The sequence below is a fragment of the Zalophus californianus genome, chromosome 4 (assembly GCF_009762305.2).
Source record: "Zalophus californianus isolate mZalCal1 chromosome 4, mZalCal1.pri.v2, whole genome shotgun sequence".
NCBI classification, from domain to species: Eukaryota; Metazoa; Chordata; class Mammalia; order Carnivora; family Otariidae; genus Zalophus; species Zalophus californianus.
This window is the reverse complement of record NC_045598.1, coordinates 9,428,229-9,453,366: the sequence shown is the minus strand read 5'-3', so window position 1 is coordinate 9,453,366 and position 25,138 is coordinate 9,428,229. Positions and strand designations below refer to the sequence as shown.

The window sequence follows — 25,138 nt, the reverse complement described above, 5'->3', positions numbered from 1 at the left end:
TTTGTCAAAGTGGGAACGATACATAAGCTTACCAAAGAAAGAGTGTGTAGGAAGGTGTCTGCCTTTGAGAATGCAGTTTGCATATTCCGGATGGCATCCAGAGGTTCCCAAGATGTTGGCCCTGAGAGCCTGCCTCTTGGTAGCTAGGGATCTGATTTTGGAATTCAGATTAAAGACTTGAGCCCAGACAACATTCACAGCCCTTCAGAGCCCACTCTTTCCCACAGGACCTCTCTCTTTCCTCTTCCCCATCTCCTTTTCCAATCACCTCTCCTGAAACCTGCCTTTAGTCCAGCTGGTGGGTGGCTGACTTGAGGCAAGAGTTCCACTGCAACAGCATTTCTCCGGCTGGAGACTGATCTGGAACCAGTCTGTTGGAATTTGGCTGGTGACCTCGGACCCCGAGAACAATTAGGTGCCCCCATCCTCAAACAGGCATCAGGGCCCCGAGCTGTGCTTTGGTGTCATGAGTACAGATTCACCAAGGACAGTATGACCAATTGTTGGCATTTACAGACGTTGTGTGTTAGGGCTTTGAGAAATTTTTAAAGATGTTTTTTCCTCCCTTTGATATTTATTTCACCTGAATGAGAATGTTGGCAAGTGTTTTTACATCCAGGATTAACTGTTGTTGGTGCCAGAAAGAAAGCGACATCTTGGATTTGGATACTAAGCAAGACTGTTCTAAGCTTCTTTATCCTTCTCGTGTGGGCCGAGCACTGACTTAGCATCTCCTTAATCAGCAAAAGAGAATTCACCAAAGGACACAGCGCCCCAGGGTTACTCTATGCTTTTTATATAACTGATGACAGCGTTTATAATTTTCAGGGAGCATGGGAAAGAGAAAAACTTCTTATCAAAAAACATCAAGGACCCATGAAAGCCATCTTCCACATGATACCACATCACGGGGACCCCCTGGTCCTCCAAACGCTTCATATAGAGCAAGGTGTCATCGCGGAGGATGTCATGCTCACAGCTCACCAGGAAGGCTGCGGGAAGCTGAGTGACGGTCTCATCATCCCTTAGCAGAGGGGTATTTGCTACATCCAAAAGATGTCCATTTTCCAGGTAGGCGGCCTCGTTAAAAGGGCTGGGAAACAGAGGTTTGTAGCCTGGTTTTTTTAATCTCCTGGGGATGTTGTCGGGGCTGAGCCACTTTGGGTACTTTCTCCAGACTTCCGGGGGTATGAAAGCACCGTTGGAGATGGCATCCCACCAATGAAAGTCGATAACCATATATTTGAACATACATATCATCATGAACTCCCGGGAGGAAGAACAGGATGTTTCAGTTTGGCCAGTGGGACGGCAGCTGCAAATTGATGACCTGAGTCACTGGATAAATCAGGACCTGGGCCCTGATCTGGGGAAGATCTGATCTTCCCACCAGGGACTGGGCGACAGAGGCCACACTCCCACCCCCAATGCTGTCTCCACGGATCACGACCTGGAGGGGTCCACCCCATAGGTTTTCAGGGCCTTTAGGAAGTGAATGGAGGTGTGCGGGCAGTCTTGGAAAATGCTGGGGTAGTGGTGATCAGGAAGCTGGCGGTACCTGAGGAACAAGCAGGGAACAAAAGCATAGCGGTGTGGACAGCTGTTTGGGAGCCATTTTAACTGTGTCCTCGACTCCTCCTTGCAATACTGTCTCTGACTAAATACCCAGAATGGCCCTGTGAGGTAAGGATTTTTATCCCCCTTTTTTTTCTTTCGCAGATGAGGATGTGAAGAGCCTCTCCTTTGTCTTCCGGGTGGAGATTCTGGACTCGAACACTAGGCTCTGTCTGCTGTCCAGAGATGCAGACACTCCACACAAGATTATGCAACTCAAAAGCTATTTGAAATGGAAGCAAAACAACCAGGAACTCCAGGAAATTCGTTCGTCCCACTGGCTGTCTGGAGAGAAAGCGCTGAGGGAACTAAAGCTCAAATGAAGGGGAAGTTCCTTTCAGGAAAAAAAATTTTTTTTTTCATCAAAAATCTAATGACCAAAGTTTGTTCTTGCCCAGTGACTTAAGGAGCTGCCGTCTCTTCGGGGTTTGTGGAAGAGGGAGTGGGTCAGGGGGGCGCCCTGAGGGTGACAGTGTAGGAAAGGTTAGCAGGCAGGTAACAGACACTGCCCTGGTGGTGGACAGAAACCAGACGGCTGCTCTGAGTAAGCCCCCAAAGTGTGTCTCTTCATGGGAATTCAAGGGCAAAGAGAAAGGACTTTAAAATGAATTTCTAGATGTGTAAGTTACAGTAAAGTATTATTCAGCCATCAGAAGGAAGGAAATCGATTCGGCGGCGGCCACTGAGCAGATTGGACTTCGCTTGTGCGCGCACCTCGCTCCGCTTTCTCTGTAACCATGTCTGACAAACCCGATATGGCTGAGATTGAGAAATTCGATAAGTCGAAATTGAAGAAGACAGAAACGCAAGAGAAAAATCCACTGCCTTCAAAAGAAACGATTGAACAGGAGAAGCAAGCCGGCGAATCGTAATGAGGCGCGCGCCGCCGATATGCACTGTACATTCCACAAGCATTGCCTTCTTATTTTACTTCTTTTAGCTGTTTAACTTTGTAAGATGCAAAGTGGTTGGATAAGTTTAAATGACTGTGCTACCCCTTTTCACATCAAAGAATCGAGAACTACTGACAACAAAAGGCGCCTGCCTCTCCCATCTGCCTGTCGGGCTGGCAGGGAAGGAAAAGAACTTGCGTGTTGGTGAAGGAACAAGCTGGGTGGGTCGACAGTGAAATCGAGAGTAAAAACCAAGCTGGTCCGGGGTGTCCTGCAGGCTGTCAAATGCAGTTTAATCAGAGTGCCATTTTTTTTTTGTTCAAATGATTTTAATTATTGGAATGCATAATTTTTTTAATATGCAATAAAAAGTTTTAAAACCTGAAAAAAAAAAAAGAAGGAAGGAAATCCTTTTAGAGAGAGAGAGCATGAGAGCAATGGTAGGAGAGGCAGAGGGAGAAGGAGAGAGAATCATAAGCAGGCTCCACGCTCAGCACAGAGCCCAACACGGGGCTCGATCTCACAACCCTGAGATCATGACCTGAGCTGAAATCAAGAGTTGGATGCTTAATGGATTGAGCCACCCAGGCGCCCCCTGGGTCTTTTCAGCTATCCAGAATTTCCTGCAAGGTATTCATACAGGTGTTTGTTAACACTTTTATGTGTCCAATGAGTATTTTCATTACCACAAAGGCCTTCTCAGATGTAGAGTCTGACAGAAACTGTATCAGTGGGGTTTCAGACCCAGTGCTAAGCCGGTCAGGAAGTATGTCAAGTACTGGAAAGACGCTGCCTTCCTCAATCTCATCAAGAAGACCAGAGATGCTAAGTAAGCTGCTTTAAGTCACACAGATGCACTGTCTCCTCAGCCTAGGGGCAGCCAAGGTTGGAGAGGCCTTGAGTGTCAAGGTTGAAACTAAAAGAGCGGTTTTTAGTTTCTCTCACTTGCCTTCTCAAAACTGTTGCCCGGTGTCTTGCCTGGTGCTAGTTAGTTAGTTGTTGTAACAACACAGTACGCACGTGCAGAATCATCACCCCAAACAACAGCCAGGACCTTGACCATAACCTTCAGCCAGCCCTGTAATATCCCTGCCAGCATCTCAGCTCACTGCCTTCCTCATCTGAGGAAACAGTTACCTTGAATCCTGTATCCAACCATCATCCCTTTTCTTTCCTTTTTATATAGGTTTATAATGTCTATGCATATTCCTCATAAATACTCTTTTGATTTTGTTTTTGACTTGATAAAAAGGGTCTCAGGCTTTATGTAATTTTTTTGAAAAACTTTTCACTTAATTTTATACTGCTAAGATGCATTCACATTCTGGTGTGCCCTCCCAGTTCATTTATTTAAATAGCTATGTAATGTTAATAAAAGAAAGGATAAGAACCATATGATCCTGTCAATGGATGCAGCAAAAGCATTTGACAAAATACAGTATGCTTTCTTTTTTTTATTTTTTTTTTAAGATTTTACTTATTTATTTGACAGAGAGAGCACAAACAGGGGAGCAGGAGAGGGAGAAATAGGCTCCCCACTGAGCAGGTAGCCTGATGCAGGGCTCGATCCCAGGACCCTGGAATCATGACCTGAGCCGAAGGCAGACGCTTAACGAACTGAGCCACCCAGGCGCCCCTACAGTATCCTTTCTTAACAAAAAACCCTCAGCGAAGTAGGGATAGAGGGAACATACCTCAACATCATAAAGGCCATATATGAAAGACCCACAGCTAATATCATCCTCAATAGGGAAAAACTGAGAGCCTTTCCGCCACAATCAGAAACAAGACAGGAGGGGTGTCTGGGTGGCTCAGTCGTTAAGCATCTGCCTTCAGCCCAGGTCATGATCCCAGGGTCCTGGGAACGAGCCCCGCATTGGGCTCCATGATCAGCGGGAAGCCTGCTTCTCCCTCTCCCACTCCCCCTGCTTGTGTTCCCTCTCTCGCTGTGTCTTTCTCTGTCAAATAAATAAATAAAATCTTAAAAACAAAAAAAGAAAGAAACAAGACAAGAATGTCCACTCTCTCCATTAGTATTTAACATAGTACTGGAAGTCTTAGCCTCAGCAATCAGAAAACAAAAAGAAATAAAAGGCATACAAATTGGCAAGGAAGAAGTCAAACTTTCACTATTTGCAGATGACATGACACTCTATGTATAAAACCTGAAAGACTCCACCAAAAAATTGCTAGAACTAATACATGAATTCAGCAAAGTTGCAGGATATAAAATCAATGTGCAGAAATCTGTTGCATTTCTACACACCAATAATGAAGCAACAGAAAAAGAAATCAAGGAATTAATCTCATTTGCAATTGCACTAAAAACAATAAGATACCTAGGAATAAACCTAACTAAAGAGGTAAAAGATCTGTACTCTGAAAACTATAGAGCACTTATGAAAGAAATTGAAGAAGACACAAAGAAACGGAAAAGCATTCCATGCTCATGTATTGGAAGAACAAACATTGTTAAAATGTCTATACTACCCAAAGCAATCTGCACAGTTAACGTAATTCGTATCAAAACACCAACAGCATTTCTCACAGAGCTAGAACAAACAATGCTAAAATTTGTGTGGAACCACTAAAGACCCTGAATAGCCAAAGAAATCTTGAAAAAGAAAGGAAAGCTGGTAGCATCACAATCCCAGACTTCAAGCTCTATTACAAAACTGTAGTCATCAAGACAGTATGGTACTGGCACAAAACCAGACACACAGATCAATGGAACAGAACAGAGAACCCAGAAATGGACCCACAACTCTATGGCCAACTCATCTTTGACAAAGCAGGAAGGAATGTCCAATGGAAAAAAGAAGTCTCTTCAACAAATCGTTTTGGGAAAACTGGATAGCCACATGCAGAAGAATGAAACTGGACCACTTTCTTATACCATACACAAACATAAGTTCAAAATGGATGAAAGACCTAAATGTGAGACAGGAAACCGTCAAAATCCTAGAGCAGAACACAGGCAGCAACCTCTGTGACCTCGGCCATAGCAACTTACCAGATACATTGCTGGAGGCAAGGCAAGCAAAAGCAAAAATGAACTATTGGAACTTAATCAAGATAAAAAGCTTCTGCACAGCGAAGCAAACAATCAACAAAACTAAAAGGCAGCCTACAGAATGGAAGAAGATGTTTGTAAACGACATAGTTGATAAAGGGTTAGTATCCAAAATGTATATAGAACTTATCAAACTCAACACCCAAAAAACAAATAACCCAGTTAAGAAATGGGCAGAAGGGATGAATAGACACTTTTCCAAAGAAGACATCCAGAATTCTTACAGACACAGGAAAAGATGCTCAATATCACTCATCATCAGAGAAATACAAATCAAAACCACGATGAGATACCACCTGACTGAAATTAACAACACAAGAAACAACAGGTGTTGGCAAGGATGTGGAGAAAGGGAAAACCTGCTGCACTGTTGGTGGAAATGTGAACTGGTGCAGCCACTCTGAGAACAGTCTGAAGTTTCCTCAAAAAGTTAAAAATAGAACTACCCTATGATCCAGCAATTGCACTCCTAGGTATTTACCCAAAGGATACAAAAATACAGATTCAAAGGGGGTACATGCACCCCAATGTTGATAGCAACAGTATCAACAATAGCCAAACTATAGGAGAGAGCCCAAATGTCCATCTACTATCTACTGATCACTGGATAAGGAAGATGTGGTGTATATATATATATATATATACACACACACACACACAGGAGAATATTATTCAGCCTTAAGAAGGAATGAAATCTTGCCATTTGCAATGACATGGATGGAGCTAGAGAGTATAACACTAAGTGAAATAAGTCAGTCACAGAAATACAAATACCATATGATTTCACTCAAATGTGGAATTTAAGAAACAAAACAAATGAGCAAAGGGGAAAAAAAGAGAGCGAGGCAAACAGAAACAGACTCTTTGATTATAGAGAACAAACTGATGGTTACCAGGGGGGAGGTGGGCGAGGGGTGGGGGTGGGTGAAATAGGTGATAGGGATTAAGGAGAGCCCTTGTCGTGATGAGCACCCGGTGATGTATAGGAGTGTTAAATCACTATATTGTACACCTGAAACTAATAGTACACTGTATGTTAACTAACTGGAACTTAAATAAAAACCTTTTCTAAAAAGGAAAAAAGTCTGTTTTTTGGTCTCTTTTTTTTCCCCTTTGTTCATTTGTTTTGCTTCTTAAATTCCACATATGATTGAAATCCTATGGTATTTTATCTTTCTCTGACTGGCTTATATTGCTTAGCATTACTCTCTAGCTCCATCCACATTGTTGCAAATGGCAAAATTTCATTCTTTTTAGAGAGAGGGAGGCAAACCATAAGAGACTCAATGATAGAGAACAAACTGAAGGTTGATGGAGGGGAGGTGGGTGGGGACGGGCTAGATGGGTGATGGGTATTAAGGAGGGCACTTGTGATGAGCACTGGGTGTTATATGTAAGTGATGACTCACTAAATTAAAAAAATTAAAAATTAAAAAAAGATGCCATTCCTTTTTATGGATAAATAATATTCCATTGTATATATATGCCACATCTTTATCCATTCCTCTATCGATGGACACTCAGGTTGTTTCCATAATTTGGCTCTTGTAAATAATGCTGCAGTAAACACAGGGGCGCATATATCCTTTCAAATTAGTGTTTTCCTATTCCTTGGGTAAATACCCAGGAGTACAATTACTAGATCATGGGGTAGTTATATTTTTAATTTTTTGAGGAACCTCCGCCCTGTCTTCCACAGTGGCTGCACCAGTTTGCATTCCCACCAACAGTGTGGAAGGGTTATTTTTTCTCCACATCCTCGCCAACACTTGCTGTTTCTTGTCATGGTTTATTCACGCACTCCGTGTTGATGGGCATTTGGGCTATTTCTGGGGTTTTGCCCTAGTGTGGTGCCGGGGTCCATGTGTGCATGTGCAAGAGTGCCTCTTGGGGGTTAGGGCCTCTCTCTCTCTCTTCTACAGACCAGCCACGTGCTCCTTCCTGCCTTCTCCCACCCATGTGACACCCAGCGACTCACCCAACCAACAGCAGCACGGAGTCCACCTCTAGGACCAGCAGACTGCACAGGTTGTGGTAGAAGTCTGCAAGAATAGAACCAGTCCGATGTACAGGTCTGTGATTCAACAGTCTTACACAAATGGGGCGCCTGGGTGGCTCATTCATTAAGTGTCTGCTTTCAGCTCAGGTCATGATCCCAGGGTCCTGGGATCGAGCCCCGCATCGGGCTCCCTACTTGGAAGGAAGCCTGCTTCTCCCTCTCCCACTCACCCAGCTTGTGTTCCCTCTCTCACTGTTTCTCTCTGTCAAATAAATAAATAAAATCTTTAAAAAACAACAACAACAACACAAACAGTCTTACACAATTCACAGCACTCACCATAGCACATACCCTTCCCAATGTCTATCACCCAGCCACCCCATCCCTCCCAACCCCCACCACTCCAGCAACCAGAGGGGGAGACGAACCATGAGAAACTATGGACTCTGAGAAACAAACTGAGGGTTCTAGAGGGGAGGGGGGTGGGGGGATGGGTTAGCCTGGTGATAGGTATTAAGGAGGGCACATACTGAATGGAGCACTGGGTGGTGTTATACGCAAACAATGACCCATGGATCACTACATCAAAAACTAATGATGTACTGTATGGTGATTAACATAACATAAAAAAAAAAAAAGAATAGAACCGGTCACAGCAGGAGCCACCCTGAGTGACCTCTAGGAATGTGGCCCCCAGTCCCCCTTGCAGGGCCCAGCCCCGCTCTGCCCCCTCCCACCCATCCCCCAGCCCCCAGGGAGAGCCCACCAACAGTGTTGGTTTTGGTTGTGACATTCTCTTTCTGTTCCTGTTCTTGCCTCCTCTGCAGTGACTCTGGCTGGCTCTCCCTGGGCAAAACCAAAAAGCCAGGCCACATATCAGATGCCTGACATCTGCCCCTGGCTCCTGAATGCCGGGGCTCCAATGCACCTCGGGGCTCACCAGCCGCAATGTCTCCTTTTACAGTGTTGTGGTGGGGGGACCGAGGGGGGAAGGCTTGGTGATTTGAAACCTACAAAACCAAGACCAGGGAAGGAAAGCATGCCTGCCCTAGAATATTAATGATAATTACATACACGTGCATACAGATATATGTTATTAAGAAATAAGCAATGGTTGGATGGGCCCTTTCTATTAGCCAAGTGGTACCTCTGAGGCTCTCAGAGGACAAATCCATTATCAACAGTGCCAGACACAGAATGTACCAAACAAGCTTCTAATTCAGTGGTTGTCAACCTTGGCTGTGCATAGTTGTACCAGGGAGTTTTTCCAAGTCCTGATGCTCAGATGGAGCCCCAAACCAACTGAACCAGTGTCTCTGGGGTAGGGGCACAGGTAGCAGGAGTTCCCAAATCCCACCAGACAAGGCCAGCATCTGGGGAGGTTGTGAATGACTGATCTAAGAGAAGTGATCGGGGGCGGGGTGCAGGCTTCATTGACACCATTGGAGGGAGGTGATGGAGGGGAGGTCAAAACGGAGTGGGGAGTGGGCAGCTCCTAAGGAGGCCTCAGCCCTGCCTGCAGATCAGCATCATCTGGGAGCTCCCTTCCACTTAGACTCAACAGGCCTGGGACCCAGGGGAGGCAAGGGAGGCACTTGCCATGGGCGCCGAGACGCTCAGCAACCAAGATAAATACTACTTTAAGGAATCCAAGTAAATGCCACAAGTATCCATGACGTCTCAAGTAGACAAGGGCCTACTTTGCCTTTGTACAATTCACCCGCCCCGTCGGGTCTCGCCATTAGATAAATGTTGATATTGTGATCATCATAGATTTGTTTTGCATTAATATTGAATTTTCTAAAATAGTGCATAAAAATATTATTTATCTTGAAGACTGTGTTTCTTGGTGCCCCTTTCAAAAAAACAAAAACCCCGGCAACCCCCTTGCATCCCCCATCCCTAGAGGATGTTTCCCAGCCTCTATAGGGCCAGCTCCTCCTCATTGGTTGGTTAGGCCTGGGCTCAAATTTTACCTTTTTGGAGAGGCTTTCTCTGGAAAAACTAAAGATGCATCTGAATCATTCTCTATTCCATCTCCTCGTGCTATCACTCTGTGAAGTTACCCTACTTGTTTGTTTTCTCTTTCACTGCCCAGCCTCCTCATTTGAGTAGGCTCCGTGAGGGCCTTCTTTGTCCTCCATTTGGTCCCCTGTACCTGGAAGGGGGTCTGACACGAGGGAGTTACTCAGGGAATATTTGCTGAATGCATCCTGGCTTTACTTTTAGAGATAGCATCATGGCCCACAGAAGGAAGGCCAACAGTCCTAGCCAACTAATGGGGTGCTCTGAAAGGGAAGAATGATCTTGGGGCCAGTAGGTGGGAGATAGCCATTGTTAACTTCTGAAAAAGGAGAGCATCTCGGCAGCAAATGAGGCTATTGTTATTCCCACCACCAGGTGGCAGTACACCCTAATTCCAGGGAAGTCACGGGAGTCCAACCATCCGTTCTTCCATTTGTGTGTTCATTCATGAACAACACATCCTTTCACGCAATGATCCACCCATCCGTATTCATGTACTCATAGAGCCATTCGAAAATGTAAAACCACGGGCAAGGCACTGGGGATGAGGCAGAAAACAAAACACAAGAGAAGCAGGAAGGTTGAGGGGGCAGGCAAGAGAAGATGGGGTCTTAGATCATGGTGGGGTTCAGAGCCTGGGAGAAATGCATGGGTTTGGGATGTACTGTGGGTGGAGAACAGCTGGGACCAGCCAGTGCTGTCTGTGAGTGGTGAGGGAAGAGATGAATCAGTACCCCAGTGCCATCTGTCAAAGCCCTACTGAGACATAGCTCTAGCCTCACCTTGACCAAGACTATTATAGTACAGAAAAGAACATCTCCCATATAAATCTGCACACAATCTGCTGACATGAGCCCAAAGCCCTTAGCCTGGGCTCCCTATAAAAATCTCCGACCGATGATTCCTTTGAGTTACTCCCAAAAAGTTTCTCGTGGGAAGGATGGGCAAAGTTGTGCACGTAGATGAAGTTCTTACCCAGGCTCCCCATGAACCCACTTCCTCCAGGGAGGAAGATGATGCCTCGCCGGTGGCCAGAGGATGCTGCTTTGGGCTGGAACAGCCTCACCGGTATGGTCCCAAAATACAGGTCTTTTCTTTATTCTTATACCACTTTGCAATAACTGGAGAAATCTGAGCATGGAGCAAATTCCCAGCTTCTCCAATATTTTTGCCTGTTGGAGGTAAGAGAAAGAAAGGGGAACTTTAGGAGAGGTCAGAACCCATCTGGATTGTAGATATACCTATCATCTGTAATTGCTAGGGTGCTTTTGCAGTCTCCCATCTGCCTCATCCACATGGACCCTGGGCTCATCAGGAAGGACAGGCTCTGGGTTGTGTCCAGAGTGAGGGCTTGGCTTGCAGAATTTCCTCCCAAAAGACCTGGATTGAATAAGGGTAGGAATTTGCCAAAGAGCTTGACCATGTTTGGTCTGAGGGGTTGGTCACTGAATTGAACAAAGCCAGCTGTCCAAGGTAACTGGCTGGCAACCCTCCTCTTTGGCTCTCTAGCCTCAGATGGCAAAAAGGGTCATCACCTGGGTCAACTGCCATCGCCCACCCGGAGCCTGGGCTATGATGGATTCTTAAGCCATGTTTGTGTTCAACAGAAGAAAGTAACAGGATCTGTTAAGGATGTCTGCTGTTGACTCAGGAGGACGGGGCAATGGCACAAGGGCCATTCATTTGCCACGAGTGTATAGAATTCCATTGTTTTTAAACGAATATGGTCACTCTAACTATAAACAAATGTCTGAATATATATCATGAAATATAGTTACAAGTTATATTGCATGTACTAAATGCATTTCAACCATTTTGGATCATCTCTTCCAAGGATTTCATATTAAGCACGTGTCTTTGTCATAAGGAAAAACACAGGATGATAATAATAAAATAAGAACAGCTGACACTTATGAGTCACCTACAGCATGCCAGTACTGGTCCAAGTGGTTATGAACTAGATTAAGCCTCTCAACGACCCTTCTCAGTCAAGCACAGTTATCATCTCCATTTTATGGATGGGGAAAACTGAGGCAAACCAAGGTCAAGTGCCTTGCCCGCCAACAGGTAAGATGCAGCACATGTGTTCTAAACCACTAAACTAGAAAGAGCTTGGATTCTGGAGTCAATCAGATTGGGACTCAAGTTTTAGCTTATCACCAACTAACTGAATGGCCTTGGGCATTACCTTCTCTGAGCTTCCATTTCTCTCATCTATAAAATAGAATGGTGTCCATAGCCCGAGGATGAGGCTTGGGAATTAGATGTGATGTGACCACCATGTAGAGTGTCTCACTGGTGGGTCCCGGCAAGTGTGAGCTCCACCCCTTCTCTTGCTCATACCCACTGGGTCTTCTCCCAGGTCCCCTGGGATGCCCCCGTGCATTCCCTCCATCGAGAGACCCAAGGCTTTGATTTCTTGAAAGAGAACTCCAAACAAAACCATTATTTCCCTGCTTGAGCTGGAGGAGAACGAGGTGAGCAGCAAGGTGAAGATGACTTCCTTGGCCCCCATCTCAGGCCACCAGACCTCTGTACCGAGACAACTCGGAACTTCACTGGCCAACTCAACTCTGAACGTCAGGACACCTCTTGTCAGCTCAGGTGGGCGCCCATGCTCACCTTCTCCCCAGCAGTTTCCCCATGCTCCCTGTACTCACCCATGGCTCACACTGTTTCCTGGAGCCCTTCTACCTGCCCACCAGGTAGATGGACATGAAACTGACCTTCAGCTCCAAGCTCAAGGCCATGTTCTCATTTACTGATGTCATCCCTCCCACTCACACTGAAGGCTGCTGCCTCCTTGAGTGCCCAAAGTTTTCTAAGCCCTAAGATTTCTTCAGAACCCCCCAAAGTTTTATCACATAGCTATGGTCACCCATGTGTCTCCCGCCCCCAAACTGAATGCTTCTTGTCAGCATTTTCTTGTCATCACATCTCATTCATCTCTTTGCCTCCAGAATCTAGAAGAGTAAATGTTTCAGGGATTTTGAACAAGACAGTGTGATGACAAGCCTTTCTTAGCATGACCTTCTGAAAGGTCACTAGATATGGCCAGGAAGTTAGTTTTGGTTTGGTGTGGTTTTTCCAACCGTGAGTCCATAGTTTCCAGAGCTGGTCATTTAGGACAAAGGCAAGTGAAGAAAAATTAATACTTATTACTTGTATTATAACAATATCATTTATAGATAACTATAATAAATATATTGCTTGTATATAAATATTATCATTATAATATTAATACTATATTAAAATAGTTGTATTATAAAATTTATAATAATGTAATAATGTATCAGTAGTAGTATAAATGGGAGCATCAATAGGTTAGGGACACACGAGGTCCAGAACTTTAGAGATTGAAACACTTTCACAAAATATTCTAGCAGCATTTCCCCTTTAAAATAAAATCAATAATGTTTGTTATATTGTTCTTTAAATCCTTTAGTAAAGCTGAAATCATTCATAACAACTCCAAACTTATTACAGAATAATTTCAGGAAATGTTCTGTCTTTGTCTTCGGGCACTTCACATGCATACTACCAATAATCTACTTTCATTGAGCCCTTTCTAAGTGCCCAGCACTGTGTCACGAACTTAATATGCATTTCCCAGCCAATCCCCTCATGACCCCTATAAAAAGCATCTCTTACTATCCTCATTTTTCAGAGGAAAAAAATGGAGGCTCAAAGACATCAGGCCACAAAGCTAACAAGTGGGAAACTTGGGGCTCAGACCAAGGATTCTCTGATACCAAAAGAAGGCACCTGATTTCTAGGCCATAAAATCTTTTCAGGGTGGGGCGCCTGGGTGGCTCAGTCGTTGAGGGTCTGCCCTCAGCTCAGGTCCTGATCTCAGGGTCCTGGGATCGAGCCCTGTGTCTGGCTCCCTGCTGAGCAGGAAGGCTGCTTCTCCCTCTGCCTCTCCCCCTGCTTGTGTTCCCTGTCTTGCTGTCTCTGTCAAATAAATAAATAAAATCTTTTAAAAAAATCTTTTTAGATTTTTCCTCCTCTTTAAATTTCTTATCCCTCCTGTATCTGTCTTCCAGAACCGAGTGAACCCTAACCACTTGGACATCACTGTCTTCAGCAGCAGCACCCTGTGACGGGCAGTGTGTCCTGGGGGCATCCAGCCAGTGCTGGAGGGACCAGGATGCGACGTCACAAGTGTCTTCAGATCTGTGAACCAACTCGGAAGCCTCTGGGAAGATGGAGTGGGAGGCCAGCAGGGGGAGCCCTCCGCAGGTGCAGCTCCTTGTCGATTGCAGACCAACGGGAAGACTTAGCTCAACTTTTTTTTATCTTATGTTATGATAATCAGCATACATTACATCATTAGTTTTTGATGTAGTGTTCCATGATTCATTGTTTGCCTATAACACCCAGTGTTCCATTCAATATGTGCCCTCTTTAATACCCATCACCAGGCTAACCCATCCCCCCACCCCCCTCCCCTCTAGAACCTTCAGTTTGTTTCTCAGAGTCCATAGTTTCTCATGGTTCATCTCCCCCTCTGATTTCCCCACTTTCATTTTTCCCTTCCTACTGTCTTCTTCTTCTTTTTTCTTTTTAACATATAATGTATTATTTGTTTCAGAGGTACAGGTCTGTGATTCATTAGTCTTAGGCAATTCACAGTGCTCCTCATAGCACATACCCTCCCCAATGTCTATCACCCAGCCACCCCATCCCTCCCACCCCCCACCACTCCAGCAATCCTCAGTTTGTTTCCTGAGATTAAGAATTCCTCAGATCAGGGGCGCCCGGGTGGCTCAGTCGTTAAGCGTCTGCCTTCGGCTCAGGTCATGATCCCAGGGTCCTGGGATCGAGCCCCGCATCGGGCTCCCTGTTCTGAGGGAGGCCTGCTTCTCCCTCTCCCACTCCCCCTGCTTGTGTTCCCACTCTCGCTATGTCTCTCTCTGTCAAATAGATAAAATCTTTAAAAAAAGAATTCCTCAGATCAGTGAGATCATATGAAATATGTCTTTCTCTGATTGACTTACTTCATTTAGCATAATACCCTCTAATTCCACCCACATCATTGCAAATGGCAAGATTTTGGTTTTTTGATGACTGCATAATATTCCATTGTGTGTGTGTGTGTGTGTGTGTGTGTGTGTGTGTGTGTGTGTGTATATATATATATATATATATATATACACCACATCTTCTTTATCCATTCATCTGTGGATGGACATCTTGCTCTTTCCATAGTTTGGCTATTGTGGACATTGCTGCTATAAACGTTGGGGTGCACGTACCCCTTCGGATCCCTACATTTGTATCTTTGTGGTAAATACCCACTAGTGCAATTGCTGGATCATATGGTAACTCTATTTTCAACTTTTTGAGGAACCTCCATACTATTTTCCAGAGTGGCTGTACCAGCTTGCATTCCCACCAACAGTGTAGGAGGGTTCCCCTTTCTCCGCATCCTCACCAACATCTGTTGTTTCCTGACTTGTTAATTTTAGCCATTCTGACTGGTGTGAGGTGGGATCTCATTGAGGTTTTGATTTGGATTTCCCTGATGCCGAGTGATGTTGAGCACTTTTTCATGTGTCTGTTGGCCATTTGGATGTCTTCTTTGGAAAAATGTCTGCTCATGTCTTCTGCCCATTCCCTGATTGGATTATTTGTTCTCTGGGTGTTGAGTTGATAAGCTCTTTATAGATTTTGGATACTAGCCCTTTATCTGATATGTCATTTGCAAATATCTTCTCCCATTCTGTCGGTTGTCCTTTGGTTTTGTTGAGTGTTTCCCTTGCTGTGCAAAAGCTTTTTATCTTAATGAAGTCCCAATAGTTCATTTCTGCCCTGGCTTCCCTTGCCTTTGGCGATGTTTCTAGGAAGAAGTTGCTGCAGCTGAGGTCGAAGAGGTTGCTGCCTGTGTTCTCCTCTAGGACTTTGATGGACTCCTATCTCACATTTAGGTCTTTCAACCATTTTGAGTCTATTTTTGTATGTGGTGTAAGGAAATGGTCCAGTTTCATTCTTCTGCATGGGGCTGTCCAATTTTCCCAACACCATTTGTTGAAGAGACTGTCTTTTTTCCATTGGACATTCTTTCCTGTTTTGTCAAAGATGAGTTGACCATAGGGTTGAGGGTCCATTTCTGGGCTCTCTATTCTGTTCTATTGATCTATGTGTCTGTTTTTGTGCCAGTACCATATTGTCTTGATGATTACAGCTTGGTAATGGAGCTTGAAGTCCGGAATTGTGATGCCACCAGCTTTGCTTTTCTTTTTCAACATTCCTCTGGCTATTCGGGGTCTTTTCTGGTTCTATACAAATTTTAGGATTATTTGTTCCATTTCCTTGATAAAAGTTGATGGCTTTTTTTTTTTTTTTTTTGGATACAACAATAGAAATTTATTTGCTCATACTTCTGGAGGCTGGAAGTTCAAGATTAAGGTGCTGGCAGGTTTGATTTCTCCTGAGATCTCCACAGTTTGCAGATGGCCTCCTTCCTGCTCTGTCCTCACATGGCCTTTTCTCTTATGCATGCCTCCCTAGTGTCCCTTCTTCTTCTTATTGTAGGACACCAGTCCTACTGGGTTGGAGCCTTACTTTATGACCTCACTGAACATTAATTACCTTCATTTTTTCTTTAATTTTTTTATTGTTATGTTAATCACCATACATGACATCATTAGTTTTTGATGTAGTGTTCCATGATTCATTGTTTGTGCATAACACCCAGTGCTCCACGCAGAACGTGCCCTCTTTAATACCCATCGCCAGGCTAACCCATCCCTCCACACCCCTCCCCTCTAGAACCCTCAGTTTGATATTCAGAGTCCATCATCTCTCATGGTTCATCTCCCCCTCCAATTTACCCCCCTTCATTATTCCCCCCATCTTCTTTTTTCTTTCTTAACATATATTGCATTATTTGTTTGAGAGGTACAGATCTGTGATTCAACAGTCTTGCACAATTCACAGCACTCACCATAGCACATACCCTCCCCAATGTCTATCACCCAGGCACCCCATCCCTCCCACCCCCCACCACTCCAGCAACCCTCAGTTTGTTTCCTGAGATTAAGAATTCCTCATATCAGTGAGGTCATATGATACATGTCTTTCTCTGATTGACTTATTTCACTCAGCATAACACCCTCCAGTTCCATCCACGTCCTTGCAAATGGCAAGATCTCATTCCTTTTGATGGCTGCATAATATTCCATTGTGTATATATACCACATCTTCTTTATCCATTCATCTGTCGATGGACATCTTGGCTCTTTCCACAGTTTGGCTATCGTGGACATTGCTGCTATAAACATTGGGGTGCACGTACCCCTTCGGATCCCTACATTTGTATCTTTGTGGTAAATACCCACTAGTGCAATTGCTGGATTGTAGGGTAGCTCTATTTTCAACTGTTTGAGGAAACTCCATACTGTTTTCCAGAGGGGTTGCACCAGCTTGCATTCCCACCAACAGTGTAGGAGGGTTCCCCTTTCTCCGCATCCCCGCCAACATCTGTCGTTTCCTGACTTGTTAATTTTAGCCATTCTGACGGGTGTGAGGTGGTATCTCATTGAGGTTTTGATTTGGATTTCCCTGATGCCGAGCGATGTTGAGCACTTTTTCATGTGTCTGTTGGCCATTTGGATGTCTTCTTTGGAAAAATGTCTGCTCATGTCTTCTGCCCATTTCTTGATTGGAATATTTGTTCTCTGGGTGTTGAGTTTGATAAGTTCTTTATAGATTTTGGATACTAGCCCTTTATCTGATATGTCATTTGCAAATATTTTCTCCCATTCTGTCGGTTGTCTTTTGGTTTTGTGGACTGTTTCTTTTGCTGTGCAAAAGCTTTTTGTCTTGATGAAATCCCAATAGTTCATTTTTGCCCTTGCTTCCCTTGCCTTTGGCGATGTTTCTAGGAAGAAGTTGCTGCGACTGGGGTTGAAGAGGTTGCTGCCTGTGTTCTCCTTTAGGATGTTGATGGATTCCTGTCTCACGTTTAGGTCTTTCAACCATTTGGGGTCTATTTTTGTGTGTGGTGTAAGGAAATGGTCCAGTTTCATTCTTCTGCATGTGGCTGTCCAATTTTCCCAACACCATTTGTTGAAGAGACCGTCTTTTTTCCACTGGACATTCTTTCCTGCTTTGTCAAAGATGAGTTGACCATAGAGTTGAGCGTCCATTTCTGGGCTCTCTATTCTGTTCCATTGATCTATGTGTCTGTTTTTGTGCCAGTACCATACTGTCTTGATGATGACACTTTGTAATAGAGCTGGAAGTCCGGAATCGTGATGCCGCCAGCTTTGCTTTTCTTTTTCAAGATTCCTCTGGCTATTCGGGGTCTCTTCTGGTTCCATACAAATTTTAGAATTATTTGTTCCATTTCTTTGAAAAAAGTGGATGGTATTTTGATGGAGATTGCGCTGAATATGTAGATTGCTCTACGTAGCATTGACATCTTCACAATGTTTGTTCTTCCAATCCATGAGCATGGAACGTTTTTCCATTTCTTTGTGTCTTCTTCAATTTCTTTCATGAATATTTTATAGTTTTCTGAGTACAGATCCTTTGCCTCTTTGGTTAGATTTATTCCTAGGTATCTTATCGTTTTGGGTGCAATTGTAAATGGGATCGACTCCTTAATTTGTCTCTCTTCTGTCTTGTTGGTGTATAGGAATGCCACTGATTTCTGTGCATTGTTTTTATATCCTGCCACTTGACTGAATTCCTGTATGAATTCAAGCAGTTTTGGGGTGGACTCTTTTGGGTTTTCCACGTAAAGTATCATATCATCTGCAAAGAGTGAGAGTTTGACTTCCTCCTTGCTGATTTGGATGCCGTTGATTTTTTTTTGTTGTCTGATTGCTGTGGCTAGGACATCTAGTACTATGTTGAATACCAGTGGTGATAGTGGACATCCCTGCCATGTTCCTGACCTTAGGGAGAAAGCTCTCAGCTTTTCCCCATTGAGAATGATATTTGCTGTAGGTTTTTCATAGGTGGCTTTTATGATATTGAGGTATGGACCCTCTATCCCCATACTCTGAAGAGTTTTGATCAAGAAAGGATGCTGTACTTTGTCAAATGCTTTTTCTGCATCTATTGAGAGGATCATATGATTCTTGTTCTTTCTTTTGTTAATGTATTGTATCACGTTGATTGATTTGCGGATGTTGAACCAGCCCAGGGATAAATCCCACTTGGTCATGGTGAATAACCCTTTTAATGTACTGTTGGATCCTATTGGCTAGTATTTTGGTGAGAATTTTTGCATCCATGTTCATCAAGGATATTGGTCTGTAATTCTTTTTGATGGGGTCTTTGGTTTGGGGATCAAGGTAATGGTGGGTTGATAACTCATAAAATGAGTTTGGAAGTTTTCCTTCCATTTCTATTTTTTGGAACAGTTTCAGGAGAATAGGTATTAATTCTTCTTGAAATGTTTGGTAGAATTCCCCTGGGAAGCCATCTGGCCTTGGGCTCTTGTTTGTTGGGAGATTTTTGATGACTGCTTCAATTTCCTTAGTGGTTATAGGTCTGTTCAGGTTTTCTATTTCTTCCTGGTTCAGTTTTGGTAGTTGATACATCTCTAGGAATGCATCCATTTCTTCCAGATTATCTAATTTGCTGGCATTAAGTTGCTTATAATTGTATTTCTTTGGTGTTGGTTGTGATCTCTCCTCTTTCATTCATGATTTTATTTATTTGTGTTCTTTCTCTTTTCTTTTTGATAAGTCTGGCCAGGGGTTTAGCATTCTTATTAATTCTTTCAAAGAACCAGCTCCTAGTTTTGTTGATCTGTTCTGCTGTTCTTTTGGTTTCTATTTCATTGATTTCACTCTGATCTTTATTATTTCTCTTCTCCTGCTGGGTTTAGGCTTTATTTGCTGTTCTTCCTCCAGCTCCTTTAGGTGTAGCATTAGGTTGTGTATTTGAGACCTTTCTTGTTTCTTGAGAAAGGCTTGTATTGCTATATACTTTCCTCTTAGGTCCGCCTTTGCTGCATCCCAAAAATTTTGAACAACTGTGTTTTCATTTTCATTTGTTTCCATGAATTATTTTAATTCTTCTTTAATTTCCTGGTTGACCCATTCATTCTTCAGTAGGATGCTCTTTAGCCCCCATGTATTTGAATTCTTTCCAACTTTCCTCTTGTGATTGAGTTCTAGTTTCAAAGCATTGTGGTCTGAAAATATGCAGGGAATGATCCCAGTCTTTTGGTAACGATTGAGACCTGATTTGTGACCTAGGATGTGATCTATTCTGGAGAATGTTCCATGGGCACTAGAGAAGATTGTGTAGAAGAATTCTGTTGCTTTGGGATGGAATGTTCTGAATATATCTGTGAAGTCCATTTGGTCCAGTGTTTCATTTAAAGTCTTTATTTCCTTGTTGATCTTTTGCTTAGATGATCTGTCCATTTCAGTGAGGGGGTGTGTTAAAGTCCCCTATAATTATTGTATTGTTGTTGGTGTGTTTCTTTGATTTTGTTATTAATTGGCTGCTCCCATGTTAGGGGCTTAGATATTTACAAATGTTAGATCTTTTTGTTGGACAGACCCTTTAAGTATGATATAGTGTCCTTCCTCATCTCTTATTATGGTCTTTGGTTTAAAATCTAATTTATCTGATATAAGGATTGCAACCCCAGCTTTCTTTTTGATGTCCATTAGCATGGTAAATGGTTTTCCACCCCCTCACTTTCCATCTGGAGGTGTCTTTGGGTCTAAAATGAGTCTCTTGCAGACAGCATATCGATGGGTCTTGTTTTTTATCCAATCTGATAGCCTGTGTCTTTTGATTGGGGCATTGAGCCCATTTACATTCAGGGTAACTATTGAAAGATAGGAATTTAGTGCCATTGTATTGCCTGTAAGGTGACTGTCACTATATTGTCTCTGTTCCTTTCTGGTCTATGTTACTTTTAGGCTCTCTCTGCTTAGAGGACCCCTTTCAGTATTTCTTGTAGGGCTGGTTTCGTGTTTGCAGATTCTTTTAGTTTTTGTTTGTCCTGGAAACTTTTTATCTCTCCTTCTATTTTCGATGACAGCCTGGCTGGATATAGTTCTTGGCTGCATATTTTTCTCATTTAGTGCTCTGAAGATATCATGCCAGTCCTTTCTGGTCTGCCAGGTCTCTGTGGATAGGTCTGTTGCCAATCTAATGTTTCTACCATTGTAGGTTACAGACCTCTTGTCCCGAGCTGCTTTCAGGATTTTCTCTTTGTCTCGGAGACTTGTAAGTTTTACTATTAGATGTCAGGGTGTTGCCCTATTTTTATTGATTTTGAGAGGGGTTCTCTGTGCCTCCTGGATTTTGATGCCTGTTTCCTTCCCCCAGTTAAGGAAGTTCTCTGCTACAATTTGCTCCAATATACCTTCTGCCCCTCTCTCTCTTTCTTCTTCTTCTGGGATCCCAATTATTCTAATATTGTTTCATCTTATGTCACTTATCTCTCGAATTCTGCCCTCATGCTCCAATAGTTGTTTACCTCTCTTTCTCTCAGCTTCTTTATTCTCCATCATTTGGTCTTCTAAAGCACTAATTCTCTCTTCTCCCTCATTTATCCTAGCAGTTAGAGTCTCCATTTTTTTATTGCACCTCATTAATAGCCTTTTTTATTTCGACTTGGTTAGATTTTAGTCCTTTTATTTCTCCAGAAAGGGTTTCTCTAGTATCTTCCATGCTTTTTTCAAGCCCAGCTAGTATCTTTATAATCATCATTCTGAACTCTAGTTCTGACATCTTACTAATGTCCATATTGAGTAGGTCCCTGGCAGTCAGTACTGCCTTTTGTTCTTCTTTTTTCAGGTGACTTTTTCCATCTTGTCATTTTTTCCAGAGGAGAATAGATGAATGAGAGAACAAAATGCTAACAGGGTAACAAAGACCCCAGAAAAAAATACACTAAACAAATAAGAAGAGATCTGAAACTGAGGAAAAAGAGAGGGAAAGAAAGGAAGAAGAAAAAAAAAGGAATACGATCAGGCTGGTGCATAGATCAGTGCCACACACTAGATTTTGGGTGTATTTTGGTCTGTTAGAAGAAACTGCCTCCAAAAATTTTAAAGAAAGAAAAACTTATATATGTACAAAAATAAGGGTAAATATGATGAAGGGATGGAATATGACTGTGAAGATGAAAATTATAAAAGATTTTATAAAAGGAATTGATAAGAAGTTGGTTGAAGAAAGAAAGAAGAGAAATTTTTAAAAAAGGGGTGGGGGAGAGAATGTGATCAGGCAGGAGACTAGAACAAAGCCATACACTAGAGATTTAGGGTATATTTTGGTCTGTTAGAAGAAACTGTATCCCAAAACTTTAAAGAGAGAACAACTAATATATATACCAAAAATAAAGTTAACTACAATGAAGGGATAAAATATACTCTAAAAACCAAAAATAAAAAAGATTTTTTAAAAAAGGGATTGATAAGATGTTGGCTAAAAAGGGAAAAAGAAAAATTCAAAAAAAATAGAAAAGGGGAAAAAAAGAAAATTAAAAAAATTAACTTGGAAAGACTAAAGAATCAGGGGGGAAATGCCATGAATTCTATGTGCTGTATTCCCCTAGCGCTGGAGTTCTGCCATTCTCATTGATCGGTAAACTTGGTCTTGGCTGGGTGTTCTTGCTGATCTTCTGGGGGAGGGGCCTGTTGCCGTGGTTCCCAAATGTCTTTGCCGGAGGCGGAATTGCCCCGCCCTTGCCGGTCCGGGCTAAGTCATCTGCTCCGGTTTGCTCTCAGGAGCTTTTGTTCCCTGCAAGCTCTCGGTACAGCTTTGAAGGATGAGAGTGAAAATGGCGGCCTCCCAATCTCCACCCGGAGGAGCCGAGACCTCGGGGCCCCGCTCCTCAGTGCGCCCCCAGAGAAAAGCAGTCACTCCCTTGTCCCCGGTCTCCGGCCGCACTCCGTGCTCACCCGGCCTGTGACCGAGCGTTTCTATCTCTGGCACCCGACCCCGTGTGGAGTCTCCAAACCCAGCAGATCCCTGCGGTGCGCTCCCGCGCCGCTCCTCCCGGGGGAGGAAGGGGAGTCTCCCCGGCTCTGCCGCTTGTTGGGTCCCTGCTGGAGGAGCAGTGGCCCGACTGGGCCGCGGATCACAGTTTATGGCAACCCCGAGCTGAGAGCCCACGCCTTGGCTCCGTCTCTGCAGCTGGCTTCCCCGCTCCGATCCCTGGGAGCTCTGCCGCACTCAGGCACCTCCGGTCTTTCTGTGACCCCGAGGGTCCTGAGACCACACTGTCCCAGCAAGGGTTACACCCCCCACCCCAGCTTAGCCAATGGAGCTACGTCCCTCAGCAGAGCCGACTTCTAAATGTTCCGATTTTGTGCTCCGCGACTCTAGCACTTGCCAGAAGCGGCCGACGGAGGCCCCCTCCCCCGCCGTCTATCCTCCCGAATATTGCCTTGGATTCACTTCTCCGCACGTCCTACCTTCCAGTAAGTGGTCACTTCTTTGTTCAGAGAGTTGTTGCTACTCTCTTCTTTGATCTCCTGTTGAGTTCGTAGGTGTTCAGAATGGTTTGATAGCTATCTAGCTGAATTCCTGGGACCAGACGAAATTTAGGTCTCTTACTCCTCCACCATCTTGCTCCTCCTCCTTAGCTCAACTTAGCTCCAACAGAGGAAGGAAGAACTTCTCCTCACCTAGCAACAAGCTCAGCCAATAAGAAGATACCACAACTCAGCCAATGAGAAACATCCCAACCCTGGCCTCCAGCTTTCCTCCAATGGAGTTCATTCAAAGCAGCCCTCCCACTCCCTCCACTTCTCGGTAAAGAAGGGTTTCTCTCCTCTGATCTCTGGACTTCTCTGTGGTTTGCCATAACTTGGATGTCCCCAATTGCAATTCCTCTGCTCTTCCTAAATAAGCCCATCTTGCTGGCAAAATAACTGGCTGTGTTACTTCCAAGGTCCATCTCCATCCCTCATGTGAGTGCCCCCATGCAGTGGTCATCAGCAGGCGCTTGCAGCTTGTGAGCTACTCTTGAGGAGAAAACACTGAAGATTGGAAAGGTCTGGGCTTTTCTGGGTCTCAGACTACCCTGTAGTTCCATGTAAAATCATCCACTGGTCTGAGACAGGCAAAGCGCATGGCCAGGATAAATAATAGGGATGAGCATTTTGCACCTTCAGCCTGTCTCCTTGGGCCAGTAGCACTTCTGTAATTATAAACTAGACTTGTTCATATCTCTGAGAGTCATCCATATCCACAGTGGAACATTCCAGCAGCACATAAACATATTTTACTTCTTCACCAAACATAGTGAGCCCTAATCACGTCATCTAATTCTTTCACCAACCTGATGAGATGGACACTATTGTTTCCCTTCCACAGATGAGGAAACTGACACAGAGAGGTTCAGTACACAGCCCAAGATCACATAGCCAGAGCTGGGATGCACACACTGACAGGCTGGCTGCAGCCTGGGCTCCTTACCAAGACCTCTGTCTTCCTCTTTCCACAGTTGCCCTACCTCCCCACCTCCCACCAGGTAAGCAGCATGAACTGTTTGGCTGCTATCACCCAGGGTTAGGATACTGGGGTTAAATCCAGTTGCCTTTCTCCTACCTGATGACAAATCTCTGTTTCCAAATCTCCTGCAGCTGTAGGCATGGGCTGGCTTATCCACCCCCGGGTCCCTGCTCAGAGCCTGGCCAGCGTGGCCACTCTGACATGCTGGGTGAATCCGCTTATGTCTTGATCAGCAAATGGAAAGCACCTACTAGGTGGCAGGTCTGTGTGTGGGGCCAGAGTTGCAAAGGTGGATAAGGCAGTCCCTGCCTTCAAGATGCCTACGGTCTAGGCAGGGGAGAAGACCTATAAGCACTTAAGTGTGCCAAGGGCAAAAGATGCTGTGGCTGAAGCCGGTCCATTTCCTGTCAAGCTGAAAGTCCACTGAAGGAAGGGACCAGATCTGAAATCCTTTTAGAATCCTCAGAAAGCAGCCCAGTGATTGGCACTCAGTAAGTGTTTGATGTTTGAAGGGAGAAAAGGAGGGGGGTGGGTGGGAGAGAGGAAGGGAAGGGAAACAGAGGGAAACAGAACCACAGACACAAAAGAGAGTGTGGCAAAGGCTGCCTTAGGGGAGTCTGAAGAGGAAAGGAGGGGCAAGGTACCGGGAGAGAGGAAGGGACACCCAACCCATCACAGAGCCTAAGAGCAAACTCACCAAAGTGACCATGTCCGGGAACATGCAATGCAGAAATCTGAGCTTGGTGGGATGTTGCAAGGTAGAGGGGATATCTGCAGATATCTGTCTGTTGGCAAGGAGGCATTGTCAGGAAAGGGTGCTGGAGAGACATCTGAGGAGAGAAGGCTCTGCTCCCTGTGTCCGGGGGCTCACATGGCAGGCTCCTGGAGCACATGTGGCTTTGCCAGCACCCAGCTTCTACAGTGTGTGAAGAAAACTAACATGAGGAATTATTAACTATAATAGGGTACATGAGTCACAAGAGATTAGCTAGCAAAAGGCAGAGAGAGCTCAAAAGTATATAGGAATTACAGATACAAGAAATAAGTATTACCTCTAGGGCTGAGATAGCACACCTCCCACCCCAT

General features: G+C 44.2%; 2 protein-coding genes across 2 annotated transcripts; one reads left to right on the top strand and one right to left on the bottom strand.

The window, feature by feature from the left end:
- Positions 1-780: 780 nt before the first annotated feature.
- On the bottom strand, positions 781-25,138 carry AADACL4 (arylacetamide deacetylase like 4). Its single transcript, XM_027602574.1, is given in 8 exon segments — positions 781-1,275; positions 1,277-1,449; positions 1,452-1,558; positions 7,559-7,622; positions 10,580-10,695; positions 10,697-10,776; positions 24,750-24,837; positions 25,134-25,138. Coding segments are annotated over 8 exon segments (1,128 nt in total).
- Positions 2,294-2,903, top strand: LOC113935678 (thymosin beta-4). Its single transcript, XM_027617997.2, has one exon. It carries the CDS (start codon positions 2,352-2,354, stop codon positions 2,484-2,486), a length of 135 nt encoding a protein of 44 aa, XP_027473798.1. The 5' UTR covers positions 2,294-2,351; the 3' UTR covers positions 2,487-2,903.